This window comes from Micromys minutus, assembly GCF_963924665.1.
Source record: "Micromys minutus genome assembly, chromosome: 5".
Lineage (NCBI taxonomy): Eukaryota > Metazoa > Chordata > Mammalia > Rodentia > Muridae > Micromys > Micromys minutus.
In genome coordinates, this window is record NC_137974.1 from 82392646 (window position 1) to 82409650 (window position 17005).

Here is a 17005-nt window from a genome sequence, read left to right on the forward strand (position 1 = left end):
AGGCCAGAGATTTAGGATGGTGCTACGGGGTTCAGAGGACACCTGGCTCCCGCTAAAGGTGGATACAGAGTAATAGAGACAGTTTATTAAAAAATTAACACTGAAGAATGGAAGTGAGCCAGTGGGCTCTGGTAAGAGCTCAGAAAAGCACATGGCCATGATGCGTGCAGTCCCAACGGGACCTTTACACAGGGCCCACCTCTTCCATCTGCATTCTTCTGGCCTTTCTCATGCGGACTCTTTTCTTTTAATGGAGCCCTGGTGACAAAGGTCTTCCCATGCAAGCTACTTCCCACCAAACGGTTATCTCAGCTCTTAGACTGCTGCGCCCATTCTCCCACCACCACGGGGACCACGTGTTGTCGAGAACCATTAACTCCGGCACTGCTGCATCCCTGGGCGGTTATGACTCTAGTCTGCAGGCTTCAGGGCTGGGTACAGAGTAATAACTGCTTGCTGCTTGGATTTCAGGTCAGTGCCACTGGAGGAAACCATGCCCAGTGTCACAATTCTGGCCAAGAGCCCATGGCTAGCATGCTCACAGGCCCTCGAGTAGACATACTAAGTGAATCAAGCCATGCAGACCCACAGCCAGTTAATGTGCTGAGAATCAAGGACATCAGCGTGCTCAGCCCTAAGAGAGATGTTGGTGTCACAAACCCCTCCTCCCAAAGCGGGGGGGCCACTGAGGAAGGATGGGCTGAAAGACTGTAAGAGCCAGAAGTCGGGGGTGGCCGGATGGAAACAACGATTTCTGGGCACACCAGGCCAGTTGCACACAGAACTCCTGACAGTCGTGACTGCGAGAGTTAGGCCCCCTGTTCATGGGAGGATCCTGGTGATCAGACAGTCCAGCCTGGGGAATGAAGCATTTTGACAGCTGAGGCAAAAACCATGGTGTCCACGGTTATATTTAATTGCTTAAAGGAACAGGTCATTGGTTTAGAAAACCTAAGACTGTATTTGGGAGTGTGTGTGTGCGTGTACATGAGTGCCTACAAATTCCATCATCAGGATTTGTAATCAGAAGGGGTAGGAAGCTGGCAGTTCATGGAAGTCTCCTTAGGTGACTGGAAGGACTGTTGGGGTCTTACTGAGAAACAACGAGTCAGCAGACAGATAGACACAGTCTGATAATAAGCACACACAAATTCATCTTTAAAGCACACTGGCATTTTTAGCCATGTAAGCAAACAAATGAACTTCAAAGAGACAAGGGCAGGAGGAAACATGCAATTGTTTCTTCTGGGTGGTCCACGTGTACAGCATGCATGGCATACATTGTAAGAAAATCGGATATTAAAGACGAGTAAAAAAAGGAGGCCCAGAAAACAATGTATCTAAAACTTTGATTTGGCTGTGGGATGGTTACTTAGAGTGAACTGGTTCATGAGCCGCCAGAAAACAGGCTTTTTATGTCCCGATGGAAGCTGAGTAACTTTAACTTTTGTTTTCTATTGCCCCTGCTATAAGTGACCTTTGATATCATTTGATTTTAGATGTCAAGTAATTTTTAGATATAATTTGAATGTCTGAGTTATAAACCTGGACCAAGCCTAGGTATCCTCTTCCCCTGAATGTCCACAAGTAATTAAGAGGCTATTACAAATTCCATTGTTTTCGAAAGCTCTCTTGGCTCTGGGTAGTGTCGATTTACGATCCTCGGAGCCTGGCAAATTTCTCCGGGTTGTCATGTTCATGTTAGCCTAAGAGGGGTCTGTTCAGACGCTCATGCAGGAAGGCGGAACAGAGCCCAGCGTTCTCCTGCAGTTCCTTCTCCTCTCCACTTGTATGGATTACCCAACACCATCGGTGATAATCCGAGTGTGCTCTGCCTAGTTCGTCTCTTTATAGTCAGGCGAAGGTCAGCTATTTTTTGATCCCCATGGGAGAAAGCAAGCTTCTCAATCAGTATCTTAAAATAGCAAGCCATTCCCAGCTGCTGGGTTGGAGCCCAGGGAGAGCAAAGGGTGGAAATGAGAAGCGAGCACAGCTCCTGCAAGGACCTGCTCCCCAGACCTTGAGGACTCAAGAGTGGCTTGCTTTCTTCGCTGTCACTGTTGACAGTTTGTTCCTTCCTTTGGAAGGCAACCGGTCGACTGGGAAAATGCGACTAAATGTTGCCATTTTCTTTGGGGCTCTTTTCGGAACTTTGGGGGTTTTGTTGTTTTTGGTAGCTTTTGGATCGGATTACTGGCTTCTCGCGACCGAAGTGGGCAGGTGTTCAGGTGAACAGAATGTGCGTTTCTTCTTCAAATTTCCGATCCATGTTTTTGGTCGCAGTGAGGGCAGCCTCATGAATCCTCTTGAAGAATGGCAGTGGGGTGTCTATTTCTTCCAGGAGAGCTCCTTGGGGGAGCTAGTGGTCATCACTGGGGATCACAGGAATTAAGATGTAGAAGCCTTGATAAAATTCTTGGGGATGACAGCAGGGCGTTTGTCTTCTGTGCAGGGAGAGAACGTCACTTTTCACCATGAAGGCTTTTTCTGGAGGTGTTGGTTCGGTGGCGTAGTAGAGGAGAACAACTCCAACATCTGGAAGTTCTGGTACAGTAAGTGTGGCTGGCTTTGTTCCTCTCCCTTTGTGTGAGACGAAAGCAAACAGATTCAAGTGGGTCGGATTCCTAACTGTGCAGTGTCGGTTCCAGGGCACCAAACGGGTCCCGAACAGATTTCTTCCTTACAGGAGAAATGTCTGTAGGGATAGTTTCTAATCTCACATAAAAGTAGGGGTCTGGATATTTATAATAAAACTTGAGTACCTGCTGGTTTTCTGCCCGTTTGTAAAATATACTGCCTCTAATTTAAAAAGCAGATTTTTTTTTTTGTTTTGTTTTTTGGTCTATGGTAGACTCTTTTCAAGTGTCTGTTATTGCTATGTTTCCAATAAGTGTTCCGGAAATTAATTTGGCTCTAAACTGAATTTTCATATACAAAAGCCCAGAAATAGAGGTATTATTTTATACTCATAGCTTAAAGTTTTTTAATCTTTAATTTTTTTTTTGTAATGAAACTTAATTACCAGTGGTAACAGATGAAAGCCGCCTTGGTTGGGCTTCATCCAAGTTTGTAGGCAATATCAAGAATCTTCTTCCATTTGGTGTTTGTGTTCATATAGGGAAATTCAAAGCTCCCCTTTTGAAGTTCAGGAACATGAAGATTATAACAAAGCCCTTGAATCGTAATTCTTCTGCTGTGTTTATCTTTGAAGAACAGTTCACTGACAGTAGCTAGTAGGCATCTTATTATCTTCAACAATAAATGAACTAGTTATTAACCTAATAACTAGTTCGGATTACAGTCTTATTTTCAAAATTTCCGGTTCCCCTTGCTCCTTTCCTTCCTCTGTAACCTGCCACTAGATCGTGGAAATCTCCAGTGACCTCTGTCATCTTAACCACAACACAGATTTTGAAACCTAAGTGTACATGGAACAAATTTTTAAGTTTTCTGTAAAAGTTATTCCCGTGGTTTCCTCCAGTGCTGGGGTTTTGTTTGAATTCTTCATTGTTGTAGCTCTCCCATGTCAACCCGTTCCCATGATGTTGGGGTGGATGCACAGGAAACATTGTTGGTCTGAGCGAGTCAGCGTTAAACCCAACTCCATTAGATTTCTAAAATGAATACTTGGGATATCTCCTGTGCTGGGCATCCTGTTGGTAGGAAGAGGACATAAACGGGTTGCATCCCTGTTCTCCAGCCCTATGGGGATGTGTGAGTTTCTCCCACCGAATTCCATTTGAGAGTTCCCAGTGTTTCAGCAGAGATTTCCTCTCCAAGCAGGGCTCCAAGTTTGTCCATATGCCAAGACTTTTGTTTTGCTCTGTGTCCCTGTTCCTGGGTCCCCTTTCATTAAGCATGAGTCACCTCTGAGCCTTCAGTAATGGACACCATTACTTTGCTTTTCTTCCTAGCCAATCAGCCTCCATCCAAGAACTGCACACATGCTTACCTGTCCCCGTACCCCTTCATGAGGGGTGAGCACAACTCCACCTCCTACGACTCGGCAATTAGTAAGTATTCCTGACCCCCAGGTGCCTCCTGGGACTGGCTTGCTCAAAAGGTTTTACAAGGAAAGATAATTTAACATCGGTAATTATAATGCTCCATCTGATATTAACCCGCTAAGTGGAAAGCATCAATATTTTAACACATCGTTTATAACTTTAATTAGAATACATCTTGATCAAAAATTGGAGCTATTGTGGTTCACCCACTATTTAAGCAAATAACTTAAAATGTAGTTTTGACTTGGAAGATAGTGGTGTTTATCAGGAAGTGCTGCTTCCTGCATATACCTAGTTAAATATGTACTATTTATAGCTAGCTGTAGCATGCATCCGGCTTAATTTTTTTCTGTAATTGTTGCAAATGAAATGTGATCATACTACCTTGGTCAGAAAGTGTGATTTAACTCTGTTCACTGTGATGGACCATCAACAGAATTGACTAGAAATCATATTTAGCACATTGCTCTTGGGTGAAGGGTTGATACAAGCTCTCAGTACCTCACAGAGAGTCAATGTATTACTCTGGGAAAAGAAACCCCCAAATTATGTAATGTTTTGATTGAAATTATATTAGCCAATATTCTAGAGACCAGGAGCAACTGAACATATATCTTTTCCTGTGTGCCTGGTGGATTGGTTCCGGAAATTCCTGGAGATACCCTGATCCTCAGACACCGAATTCTTTTATATGGACTGGTATAGATTTTCATATAGCTTGCTCATGTCTCTCTATACACTTTAGGCCATGTGTAGATTACTTAAACAATTGCTGCGCTGTTCCACTTATGGAATTAGAAGAAGAATAGGAATTGTGGGTAAGGTAGAGGCACATGGCTTTTCTGAGTATTCCCAGCTCATAACTGCATCAAACCATAGGCGTAGAAGCTGAGACTGAAAGAGGAGAGATACAGACAGACAGACACATGTCTATGACCATCATCTGCCCATCTGTCTGACTGTCTATCTATTGATTTTAAGGATTTGTCTCAGCTAATTGTAGACCTGGGAAGTCCGAAGTCTGTTGAGGAAGCTGGCAGGGTAGACACTCCTATCAAACGTTAAGGATGTGTGGCAAAAGCCTTTCTTCCTCAGGAGACCCATCTTTGCTCTTAAGGCCTTCAGGTTATTGAATGAGGCCCGCCCATTTATGGGGGGTGATTCACTCTACTCAAACCAAAGCCAGCTAATTATAGGCAGAAATGAGATCTCAAAACATGAGTCTTTCATAGGAATACCCAGCCTCGCATGTGGCCCAGGCACCACATTCTGACACGTAGCACTAACCATCTCAGAACTTAAGAGCTCCTCTTCCGACTCACGGCTCAACTGTTTTTTTCTTATTTCTGTCAAAAAATACACACATTATGATTTCATGATTATGAGCGTCAATGGTATCTTTGGGACAGTCCCTTGGCATTCAATGGAATAAGTATCTAATAGTCTGATGGGAAGAAAGATGAAGACGAGATGATCTAGAACTGTGCTTCTCCACACAGTCCAAAAGACGGTGTGGCCTTGGACAATGACCATGGTGTGTGTTCCTTCCCACTGTGAACTGGGAAAGGTATCTCCTCTGTGTCTTCCTCATGTGGCTGTGTCCTGGGGGGAGTAGACACTCTCACTGAGAGCAGAAAACATAGCTGAGGCAGGCAAGAGCATAGGGAGTTATTTTTGTTACAGGAAAGCCACAAAGCTATTTCTTCACCATGATTCTTATAGAGTGAATTAAGAGGTAATATGCGGGCTGGACTTCCAGAATTTCCGGTCATTACCTTCATATCAAGATTATCCTTATCATTCAAATGGACGGTCCTCCCACGAGAGAGGTATCCTAGATGCCATAGATTCGAAAACTTGTGTACCTTTAGGGGATACTGGAGAGTTGTGAAGATGAAATGCATCCTCTGTGCACAGTGATGTTGGAGACAGAGAGTAAACGCATGTCATAGAAATTCTGCTCCAATTTATTCTTGCAGTTGTTGTGTGGCACCCCATGTAATGATCACGCCAGTAATTTGGATCCAGCGACAAAACTGCATACAATAAAAAAAAATACCAACTGTTTTATTGAACACAGTAAGAAGGGCAAAGCTGAACCAAAGGTATATTGTAGAACAGAATTAAGATATGCGTTCTGTGTCATCTCATAATGATGAACAGGGTTGTCCTTTGTTTCTAGAACAGCAGCCCATCTGACTTCTGTGTTTGTGTTTTCTAGTCGATGACACTCATAGTCCCCAGGCCCCAAAGTTACTTTGTAGGCAGCTCTCCATAGCTTCCAGGATTAATTACCAGGTATGACAGCCGCTCTCACTAAATTGGAGGTATTGTTTGTAAACTGGGAACTATCATGGCCTAAAAAATTGCTAATATGAGTTTCCACTCACCTGAGTGCTAGAATGGCTGCTGGTCAGTATCGACTCCTGTGTGAAATCATGGCGGCACATGCGCACACAGCTGGCTATTGGCAGAAGTCACACAAAGACTGGAGTCTCTGGCTTCTGTCTCTGCAGTGTGTAAACTACACTGAAAGCAAACGCTGAGTTCAAGCCGTGAGGCTGAGTTTGGTGGTACATGGCTGTGTTCAGGAGGCCGATGAGAAAGCTCAAGGCTAGCCTGGACTAGACAGACATTTCCCTTCTCAGAGACACAGCAAGAAAGTCCGGAGAACAGAAATAAGAGCATGTGTTTTCTGTGTCTTCCACCCGTGCATACCTTTGGTTCTGGTTCAGTGTTTCCTTTAAATATGTTTAACCCTTCAAAGACAGTCTGAAAATCATTACTGTCAGAGGGTTGTCCAAGCCTAGCAAAAGGTGGCTTAATTCTAAGTTTCTGAAGTAAGCCCATCGGAGATCCGCAGGGTTTAGGTTTTTCTCCCTGTTTCATGTTTAAAGTCATTATAGTTCATTCGTTTGATTGGAGATGACAAAGGAGACATGTTAATTCTCAAGAGGACTCCACTCTAATTGAATTACTATTCCCCATTGTCCTCACTACCTCCAGCATCCCTCCCCATCCCTGGGTGTTCTTGCACTTACTGTAATTTCCTTCCCCCAGCTTCTAGCTCCTCAGTAGCACAGACAGTCTAGTCTACCTTTATTTTTATTTTTATTCATATCAGTGGCTCTAGAAATTGCTGTAGTGCTTCACAATGAGGACATGAAGTTTTGTGGAACATGGCTTTGTGTTAAACTTCCTGTTAGACGCTGGGAACAGCTCAGCAGTAGAGCATTTTCCTGGCGTGTGAAACACCAATGGATCAATCACATACTTCCAGTGATTAAATCGCTTTAGTTAACTTAGGGGAAAAATTTTAAGCTGAATTACAGGCTTTCTGGTTAGTTGAGTGCTGGGGATGAGACTCAAGGTCCTATAAAAGCTAAACTCATGCCCTCCACCACAGCGCTACACACTGGCTTCTCTCCATCCCTCTCTCCCTCCTCCTTGTTCTCCCTCCCCCTACTTTCCACTCCCTCCCTCTCTGTCTTCCCTTCCTCCCTTGGTGAATTAAATGGAATGTGCACATGGAGAGCTCACTCAATTTCGGGTTCTGCTGTTTGTCCTTCCCTCTGCCCTGGGCATGGCTGTTCACCGCTCCCTAGCTTTCTTTCCTTCCAGGCACATCTGTGTGCACCGGGACTTGGCCAGTTCCCCCCTTTTAACAGCACCCTTAACTCTACCCTAAACACAACTTTCCTGTTTACCTGCGTACTTATGTTGTTTAGGTGTTTCTAAGAGATTTTATCCTAAGCTCTGTGGAATGAGGGTCTTGTCTGCTTGGCTCCAGACGATCACGTGCCATCATCCCTTCGAGAGTGTGAATGGTGGGGTCTGACCCTCTTTGGATCCTTGTGGGCTTTGCCTCTTTGGTAAGCTTGCTTCCCCCTCCCAGTCTTCTTTACCCTTTTCCGTTTCCAGCACAGGTATTAGCTAAAGCCAGCCATCCTCTGCCTCATCTCTAGTGTTTATGTATTGGATATTCTTTGTCTGCTCTGCCCTCCTGTAAAACGTAAACCCAAGTGGGAAACTCGCAGCAGAAAGACAGGAGAGATCCATTCTAAAGCTGTGCTTTAGAACGCAAGCGAGGTTGCTGCCATGGTGATGCTGGGGGTGGGGTGTGTGTGGTGGTGCTGTATGGGAGCCATGATGAAGTTGTGTGGAAGCCGTGGTGATGTTGTGCGGGAGCCGTGCCAGCCGTGGTGACGCTGTGTGGAAGCCAGGCTTCCCCTATACTTCACAAGAGGTTATTCATCTGTCCATTTACGTTTTATTAGCATCGGCCAATGGTGGGTTCCTGCCAATCCTTATTCATGAAGCTGTTGCATGTTCCAAAGCTGGGGACATAGAGCTTTGGATTTTGTGTGCCACTCTAACAGATGAGACGAGAGGAAGGCAGAAAGTGAGGGCTTGAGAGAGAAGTGAAGGAACCACCTCAGGGCGCTGGCATCCTGTTGAAACCATCTGCAAGGTAGAGTAAGAATGCAAGAGAACCCTGCAAAGGAGTGACAAACATGACTAAGTTGTAGACCTCCGTCACCAAACGAAGGAAAGCTGGAGGTGACAGGAGCAGAAGGTGGGACTCGGTTTAAACAACACACTCAGAAATGCGCTGTGTGTGTAGGTGTACTCCTGCCAGTATACCTTTTGAACGCTGTTTTTCTTCTAGTCCGTTTTACATGCTTATGCGCTACATAGTTTTATGCATTGTATATACTAAGATACAAAATTATTCTGTTTAATGAGAGTTTACATTCCTCCAGATTTTTTCTGGTTTCTCAAAATTAATATTTACCGCTGTCTGCAGATGAAAATCTTTATATATGTTTTAATAAATTGATTAATTAGTATAATATAATATATGTGTAGCATTATTATGTCACATATACTATATAATAAATATATTATTATATAATATATTTCAAATATAATAATAAATATAATATTATATATAATATATTTAAAATGTAATAATAAATTACAATATTTATATATCATATATCATATTATATATCATACATCATACAATATATAATATGTAAAATGTTATATATAATATATAAATATATAAATATATTTATTATGTGTATAATTACAATATATTATTAATGCAATTAATTTGATTCTTATATAATGTTTTTTCATAATTTGGTTACTTCTTTAGGTTGCAATTTCAGGTATGTGAGTGGTGAATCCAAATACAGAAAGATCTTTCTATGTTGTGACTGGGAGGTTTGAGACCAGGTGCCTGCTCACTAGGTCTGAGCACAAAACCATTCTCAAATAGGAACAGGTAATGAGGGCAGAAGTGTGTAGCTGAAGAGAAGAGGGCGTGGCTAGAAGATGTGGCAAGACTTTGGTATCAGATGTGTTTATTCAATGTGAGCTGATTGGGGAACCAGTTTGCAAATAAGAAGCTTGACGCACAGAATCTGCCTCTGAGAGGCATCAGTTAGCACAGCGGTCAGCGGTGAGAAAGGTCAGCGGTGAGAAAGGTCAGCGGTGAGAAAGGTCAGGGGCGAGTTTTGATATCATGCGGGATCTTTCAGAAAATAATCATAGGAACGAAGGCTGTAATGCGTACAGTGTGTGTAGGCCAAGAAACAAGAAGGACAATCAACTCAAAAGCAGGGGCAGCGTAGCTGTGGACACAATGACCAGCAGAAGAGCCCTCAGAGGGGAGGTTCCTAAGACAAGGTCTCTAACGACAGACGCAGACAAGCAAGAAGCACAGGAAGGAACTGGATCACGAGCTAAGGATGCAGTTGCTCAAATGACCATAACAGCCTCTCCTCACCAAGGGTTCTGCTGGAGATACCCATCAAGATTGCTATTTCTGACTCCTTCCTCTCTCCCTAAACCTGCCTGCCCTGCTGGTCCCACTCTGGATTTCCAGACCTCTGCTCTACAGTGCATTCTGGCTCATTGTTTATTCTTAAACTGAACTTGAGGCTCCTTTCTCTGGTAATGCCCTTCTCACCCCCTGGGGAACTCATTTCCAGTTCCTGCACATTTTATGGCCTTCTAATTGGCCCGAGAGCCAAGTCCAGCTCTAGGCTTGCCTTTCTTTTTCCTTCTCCCCAGGGACAGATTAAGATGCCTTGGTCCTCGTAAAGGGGCGGGGCCACAGAGGGCTGGGAGTGGGAAACCTCTCTGGGATGTTAGGGAGTGTTTGGTAAGAAAGGGGAGAGCTGCTCAGCCAACACTGAGGCTTGGGATAGCCACCATAAGGACACAGAATGACCAGTGGGTCTTACACAAGCCGCCACACACGCAAACTCATCTTACTGCGCTGCATGAAGCAAAAATGTCATTTTGAAATGCATGTGCTGACATTTGACTGTTTGATCTAGTCCAGGAATGAATTCAGTTTGAGTAAGGTTAAAGTAAATGCTTCAAGTATAGGAGACACAGTGGCAAATGATCTTACCAGACTGGTCTTCTGTTCTCTACTGGTAGGTGAATTTTCTGGTGTGTTTCTGGCTTATTTATTAATTTTAAAGTGTTTATGCTGGCTCTAGACATGGTTCTAAATTTAACAAATACTTTAAATACTTCAAGTTTACCTAATTAAAAAAGTGCACTCTCAAATTGAATAAAAAAAGATATCTAGCCATTTTTTCCCATAATGCCAAGTACCTAGAACTTGGAAATATCTTAACATCAACTTGATTTTCTGCTATTCTTTCAAACCTTTGCTCCCACACAGCCATGACTACAGACTCGTCATGTATTACACAGTGTCTGCAGTCCCTGGTTAGCAGCTGATGTTCCATGTATGAGCCCCCAACATAGGCTCCCCGTGGCTTCGGTGTGAGTAGCACCCCCACAACTCCACACTAAGCCCAAGGAAAGAATTGGCTCTGCGCATCCTGGAGCCAGTATCAAAGTTACAGTTAAAAATTACTCTTTGGGAGGAAGCTATTTCATATTATCTGAAATTTATTCAGGAATTTCTTGGGTTGGGACGTGATTTGCTTTCTGAAAATTAAACCTAAGACCATACAGTTGTCCTCAGCACTGTAGCTGGGCTTTCTTTTGAGAGGACAGGTTCTCACCTCTATATGCATCTATAAAATCATCTGCTGCTCAAAAGTGGAATTTCCTTCTCAAGAGGAGCAGCAGAGCAAACCTTCTCAATCTTGGCATCTTGGATGATGGGCTGGCCGGTCTTCTGCTGTGGAGAGTATCAGGGGCATTGCTGGATGGTCTACAGGATGACTAGCTTCCACCCAGTGACCCGGTAGTGACCTTACACTTGTGACTATTAAACATTGTCTCTAGATGTCAGCAGGTATTCTGGGCAACAGAGGTGGGGTTGGTACACACACACACAAATAATGTCCTCTAACGAGACCACTGGGGACTTTTAGACATCCAGTCCCAACATTTTCATCCCAAAGCATACACTTTTTAGAATCATACTTGTTCCCCAAGATTGTGAGACTGAGACCATTGGTTCCAGGACCTACCCCACAGACACCAACATCATGGCAACTCAAGTCCTTTATATATAACTGTGCCTTATTTTTATTTTTCAAGGAAACTATGCATACCATTCCATGTCCTTTCGTGACTTTTTCAAAAAGAATATTTGTTAATTTTATGTATATGACTACACTGTCGCTGTCTTCAGTCACACCAGAAGAGGGCATGTGATCCCATTACAGATGGTTGTGAGCCATCATGTGGTTGCTGGGACTTGAACTCAGGACCTCTGGAAGAGCAGTCAGTGCTCTAACCACTGAGCCATCTCTCTAGCCCTTCTTAGTGACTTATGATTATCAGTATTATTAGTAGTGACTGTTCCATGTCACTTGAAAAGTATGGCTACAAGTGTTCTGTGTCCACACTGATCATTGTACTTTTGTTATTACTCATATTTCATCAAAGCTATTGTTGGTTTTCAGAAAACTTTGATCCAAGGTTGGATTCCACATGCTCACTCTGCCTACATGCTACCTGGCTTCTGTCCTCAGCACACAGCCACAGAGTACAAAACCCCAAAGGGAGCGGAGAGTCCACCTATGCCTCTTGTCTGTAAACATTATTGTTTTGGCTCCCAGTCAGGGGCCTTTCCACCGAAGGCAATATCAGAGTGTCAACTGGAATAATTTTTTTAAGATTACTAAGTGCCTGCAGTTTACCCGACCTTACACTATTCTGAATGTGTCAGGATAATCCTGGAATTCCTGCCTTCTTAAAACTGTCATGGTATATATAAGGCAAAACACAACAACATCATCATCATCAACAACAACAACAACAACACACACACACCCACACCACACACAGACACACACACAACCAGAACTATACAGCCCAGCACTTTGACAGAAGTAAAAGGCTGTAGAGGGGTTTAGGATGGTGTAAGTTCTAACATCAGTAAAGGGAAGGCTGGGCTGCAATGAACTCTCTTGGGCAGCTGAAATGTCTCCATGGCACCAAGTCCTTTGGGACCAGACATAGGCTGCGCAGAGAAGGTGTCACATAGGGACTGGCGCTCAGCCAGCTTCTGTGAGGAATTACAAACCAAGCTTCCAGCCTCTGCTTAGCCGCTGGCCGAGAGCACTTGAGCTAAGTGTACTCACAACAGCTTCTGTTCCAAATTGGTTTGTAAAAGGGACATAAAAATAGAAGCCACTTCATACATCTGTGAGCAGAACAGAGGGAGATAGCAGCATGAGTACTTAGCAGAACAGTTGCCATGTTTGTTTTCCAATAGATGTCAGCTACTTGTATGATGCCCCTCCATTCAGAACTCCCAGGATAGGGCACCATCAGCCCCGAAGCATTCATCACAGCTTCTCCCTCATGGAATCTTTCTTGTCCTGCATGTGTGTACATGCATGTATGCATGTCCACATCAGATTTTGGTACAATTTTCACACAGAATAAATTTTTACTGTGGTTATTATAAAGACCACTCTGTTAGTAATGTCATTGTTTAATAGCATGGCATGTGACTTGACCGGCATCTGGCATTCTTTATCTGGTTATTGCTTAAAATTCGTTCAACAAAGGTTTGATGACTACATGTTATTATGTGCCAGTCAATTTTTGTGCAGGTTCTGGTTGTCAAAGTTAGCAGGGGCATGGTTGTTCTGTTTTCATTTGGAAGAATCTCTTTGTGCTTTTGAACTGTTGTGATGGTGGCTGGTTTCTCATTGTGACCTAGTGGCATCTCTGTCATTGTTGGATGTTGTGCTCAGTCGAGGTATTTTGTCTGAATCTTGAAGAAGTACCCAGTGCCCCCAACCCCTCACTGGTGATAAATAAATATTCACTGATAATTTTTTTGTTTTTGTCTCTGAAAAGTCACCCTTCATCACTGTTTTGAGGATACTTTCCTTTGCCTTCTGCAAGAGCCAGAGAAGTCTGACACATTTGTCACCGTTGTTACAGTTTTACTGTGAATTTCTTTGGTTTTTGTTGTTGTTGTTGTTTGGACTTTACTCTGGTCTGCACGTTTATAGCTTTTGGTGACTTTGAAAACTTTTAGCAAGCATTTTCCTGAACGTTTATTTTTCCAGCCTGATCCTATTTCTTCTACCTATGAGACACAGAAGACACCCAGCCTCCATATTTTGTTATAATTTCACAAATTATAATTTTGTTATAATTTCTGTGGTCTCTGTTCACTTTTGTCTGTTTATGTCTTGTTCAGATAAAGGAATTTCCGTTACTTCCTCCAAACCCCACCGACTCTCTCCTTCCTTCTCTGCATCTGGGAATCTAACACATTTATTGCTTGTTTTCACTTCCCTTGTTTCATTTAGGTAACTCAGTTTTTATTTTAAAATGCTTATTGTCCCTCCCGGTTTTTGTTGGGTTCTACGATTTTCAAATTGTTTCTGAAGCGTTTTCATAGGAACCACTTCAAAGGACTCATCAGCTAGAAAGTCTCTGCACCTTGGCCTTGGCATCTGAAGACTCAGGTCTTCCTTGATGTCACAATTTCCCTGATCTTGCCATGCTTAAATTGGAATTCAGTTAGTGAATAGGCTGTTATATGATCATGGAACTTGTTTAAAACTGTGATTTAAGTCAGCTTTTCTTGACACTACTCTGGAGAGGGCAAGGATGGGTGTGGCTTCGTGGACACTCCCTGGAGGTGGTTTCTTAGCATCTCCCTCCATAACTTGTGACACCTGTGTGTGTGCTCCTTGTTATGATGACAGTGAGGGCTTTGTAGGCATAAATTTTTTTCCAACCTACTCTAATAAGGGTTCAACCTCCCATCTTGCCCACCAACCCAGCAGAAGTAGTGGAAGAGAAAAGTTATTAGTATATGGGGGGAGTGGACCTGTTCAGCAATAGTTCTTTAGGGACAAGGCTAAATCTTCATTGTCAACAGCAAATACCAAATACAACCCAGAAGCTACAGACATGTCCTCTGGGCAAGCAAACACCACACACAAGCTGTCTGCTTCAGTCCAGTCCTCTTGGCAGACAGTCACCAGGCACGAACCAGCAGCTGTAGTCCAACCCCGAAGAAACCACAATGCTCTCCACCAGCCTGAGGCCACCAAATCCACAAGATACCCCAGGAACCTCAGGATCAGTTCTTTGACATGTTTTTCTCAATGGCAGTGTTACCCCAAGTGGAACTCAACAACGTTATATCAGACGAACCAATACTTGCATGTTGTTAGTGAAGAACAGTGAGGCAGAGCAAAGCAAAGCAAAGCAAAGCTCCTGTTCCCGCTATCTGTGGGGTCACATTTATACTCCCTCATCACCCGTTCTTTCACATGTCTGCTATAGCAAAACATCCCTTCACCTGTGTCTGCTTTAGGAAAAAAAATTTTTCATGTGTCTGTTTTAGCAAGACATCTTTTCACCTGTGTGCCCCAGCAAAACATCATTTGACATAACTGACTTCCCAAGCAAAGTAGAAGTTTCCACTTCAGGGCCTTGTCTTACATATGCTTCTCCTGACTCTGGCCTGGCTGGTTGAGGCACCATTAGAATTCTACCTATAGCCTTCGCTCACCAGGGTAGAACTTGGGAGAAGTGGGAAGTAAGATGGTGAATACCCTACTTCTCCAGTAGGCCTTCCATAACTCCATGCTGGTCACAAAACTCTACGTCTCTGTCTCTGATGACTGGCAGTCCTGGTACCCCACATGCTCTCTACTGTTACCATGGAGGATGGTCTTGCTGCCACTTGGAGGGGATAGATGCCCAGATGTCTTGGATGTATAGTGCATGAGCTGAGATAGCATCTTTGCCATGGGGTTTAGGGAAAGGGACTCTTGGGTTCCTTTGCTTCTCCTCTACCATTTGGCCAATAGGAGGGCCAGTTTTGAACTAGCTGAATGGTTGCTTGTATAGTCTTCTAAGCAGAGGAGGGGGGTTGTTTCCCTTTTAAGCTATCTGTGTATCTTCTTGATTCCAGTTCTGGGACATGCAGGGCAACAAGAACACCCTGGCTTTTCACCACTGTGCTGTTCCTTGAGTCTCAAGGTCCCTAGCTTGCCTGCCTTCTGATATCCAGCTTTATGGATATTTTTAACTTGCATTTTATGTGATAGCCAGGGTGGTTAGTTGTGCTGAGAAGAGAGAATAGAAACAAGTGTGTTTACCTCATCTTCCTGGAAGCACAGGTCTCCTTAGCTGGTTGTGCGATGTAGGGACAGCTGGTGGGATTTACCGATGGATTAGATGTAGGAGGTGACATAGGGAACACTGAGTGGTAACCCCTTTTTTGTCCTTAGCAACTAGAAAGATGGAGCTACAAATACTGGAGAGGAGGAAGGGTGGGCAGGCTTTGCAAGCATTTGAGCATGCTAAGTGAATATTATGTCAGCCCTGAGATTAGAGTCTCAGGTTAAAGGCAGGAAACGTACAGCTAGCCATCCTGGTCTGGAGTTATCTTTAAAGCTTCAGAACAAGAGGGAACTCTTTGCACAGTGCAGACAGATGGACAGGTCAGTGCAACAACAGCCCCAGAATATTCCACTGACACAATCAGAGAGAAGAGCAGGGGCCAGCCCAGGGAACTTTTATTGGGAACCTTGGAGCTAACCACCAAGGCAACAGAAAATACTATTTAGTGGAATGTTTTACCTCTGGTATTTCTTTCAGTTAAGCCCACTAATACAACTGGACTCATAGACCACGGAACCAAATCTGGGCGCTTCAGTGAGTCAGGAAGAGACACATAGTTCACAAAGGCCGGTTGAGAAGATTAAGAAGACAGAAAAAAAATTTTTTTCCTCTCAGCATAGTTAGAAAAGCAGCAGAATTCTGACTGGAAATGCATCCCTCTGGAACCCTAAGCAAATTTTAGGGTGACTTATTAGTTAGGGTTTGACTGCTGTGAACAGACTCCATGACCAAGGCAACTCTTAGAAGGACAACATTTAATTGGGGCTGGCTTGCAGGTTCAGAGGTTCAGTCCAGTATCATTAAGGCAGGACCATGGCAGCACTCAACCAGGCACGGTGCAGGAGGAGCTGAGAGTTCTACATCTCCATCTGAAGGCTGCTAGCAGGATACTGGCTTCCAGGCAGCTAGGATGAGGGCCTTAATGCCCACAGTGCCACACCTATTCCAACAGAATCATGCCTTCTAATTGTGCCACTCCATGGACTGTACTTATACAAACCATCACCATCACTGATGATGCAGTGAGGGTTGGGGGGGGGGGGGCAGAGCTGGTTTTATTGGTCAGGTGACAGTTTGCCTGATTGTAGTGCTGGGGTGGGTCAGGGAGTCGCTTGTCTTCAGTAGGAAAGTTGCTGCTGCCTAGTAACACTATAAAATGATTTAATTTTCTTTCTCATTACAAGTCTAAAGAGCAAAGGAAACTTGCATGAAGCTAACATTATATGTGATGCTCATGACGCCTGACATGCTATGCTTTTGTGTGTTACATGAGAATCTTAGTTGGGCCAATGCAGTGTTTGAAACAGCCACTTGGAAGCCAAAGAAAAGAAGTTTAGGTTTTTTCCACTCAATGATGCTTCTAAACTATCAGCTGCCTCCATGCT

General features: G+C 43.7%; 1 protein-coding gene across 1 annotated transcript in view; it reads left to right on the plus strand.

Moving 5' to 3' along the window:
• The first annotated feature begins 1976 nt into the window (after positions 1-1976).
• Positions 1977-17005, plus strand: part of TMEM182 (transmembrane protein 182) — a 51538-nt gene continuing 36509 nt past the window's right edge. Inside the window, exons 1-3 of the mRNA XM_080917021.1 lie at positions 1977-2239; positions 2453-2552; positions 3915-4013. Coding sequence (XP_080773147.1) covers positions 2108-2239; positions 2453-2552; positions 3915-4013 — 331 coding nt within the window. The 5' untranslated portion in view covers positions 1977-2107. The remainder of the gene's footprint in view (positions 2240-2452; positions 2553-3914; positions 4014-17005) is intronic.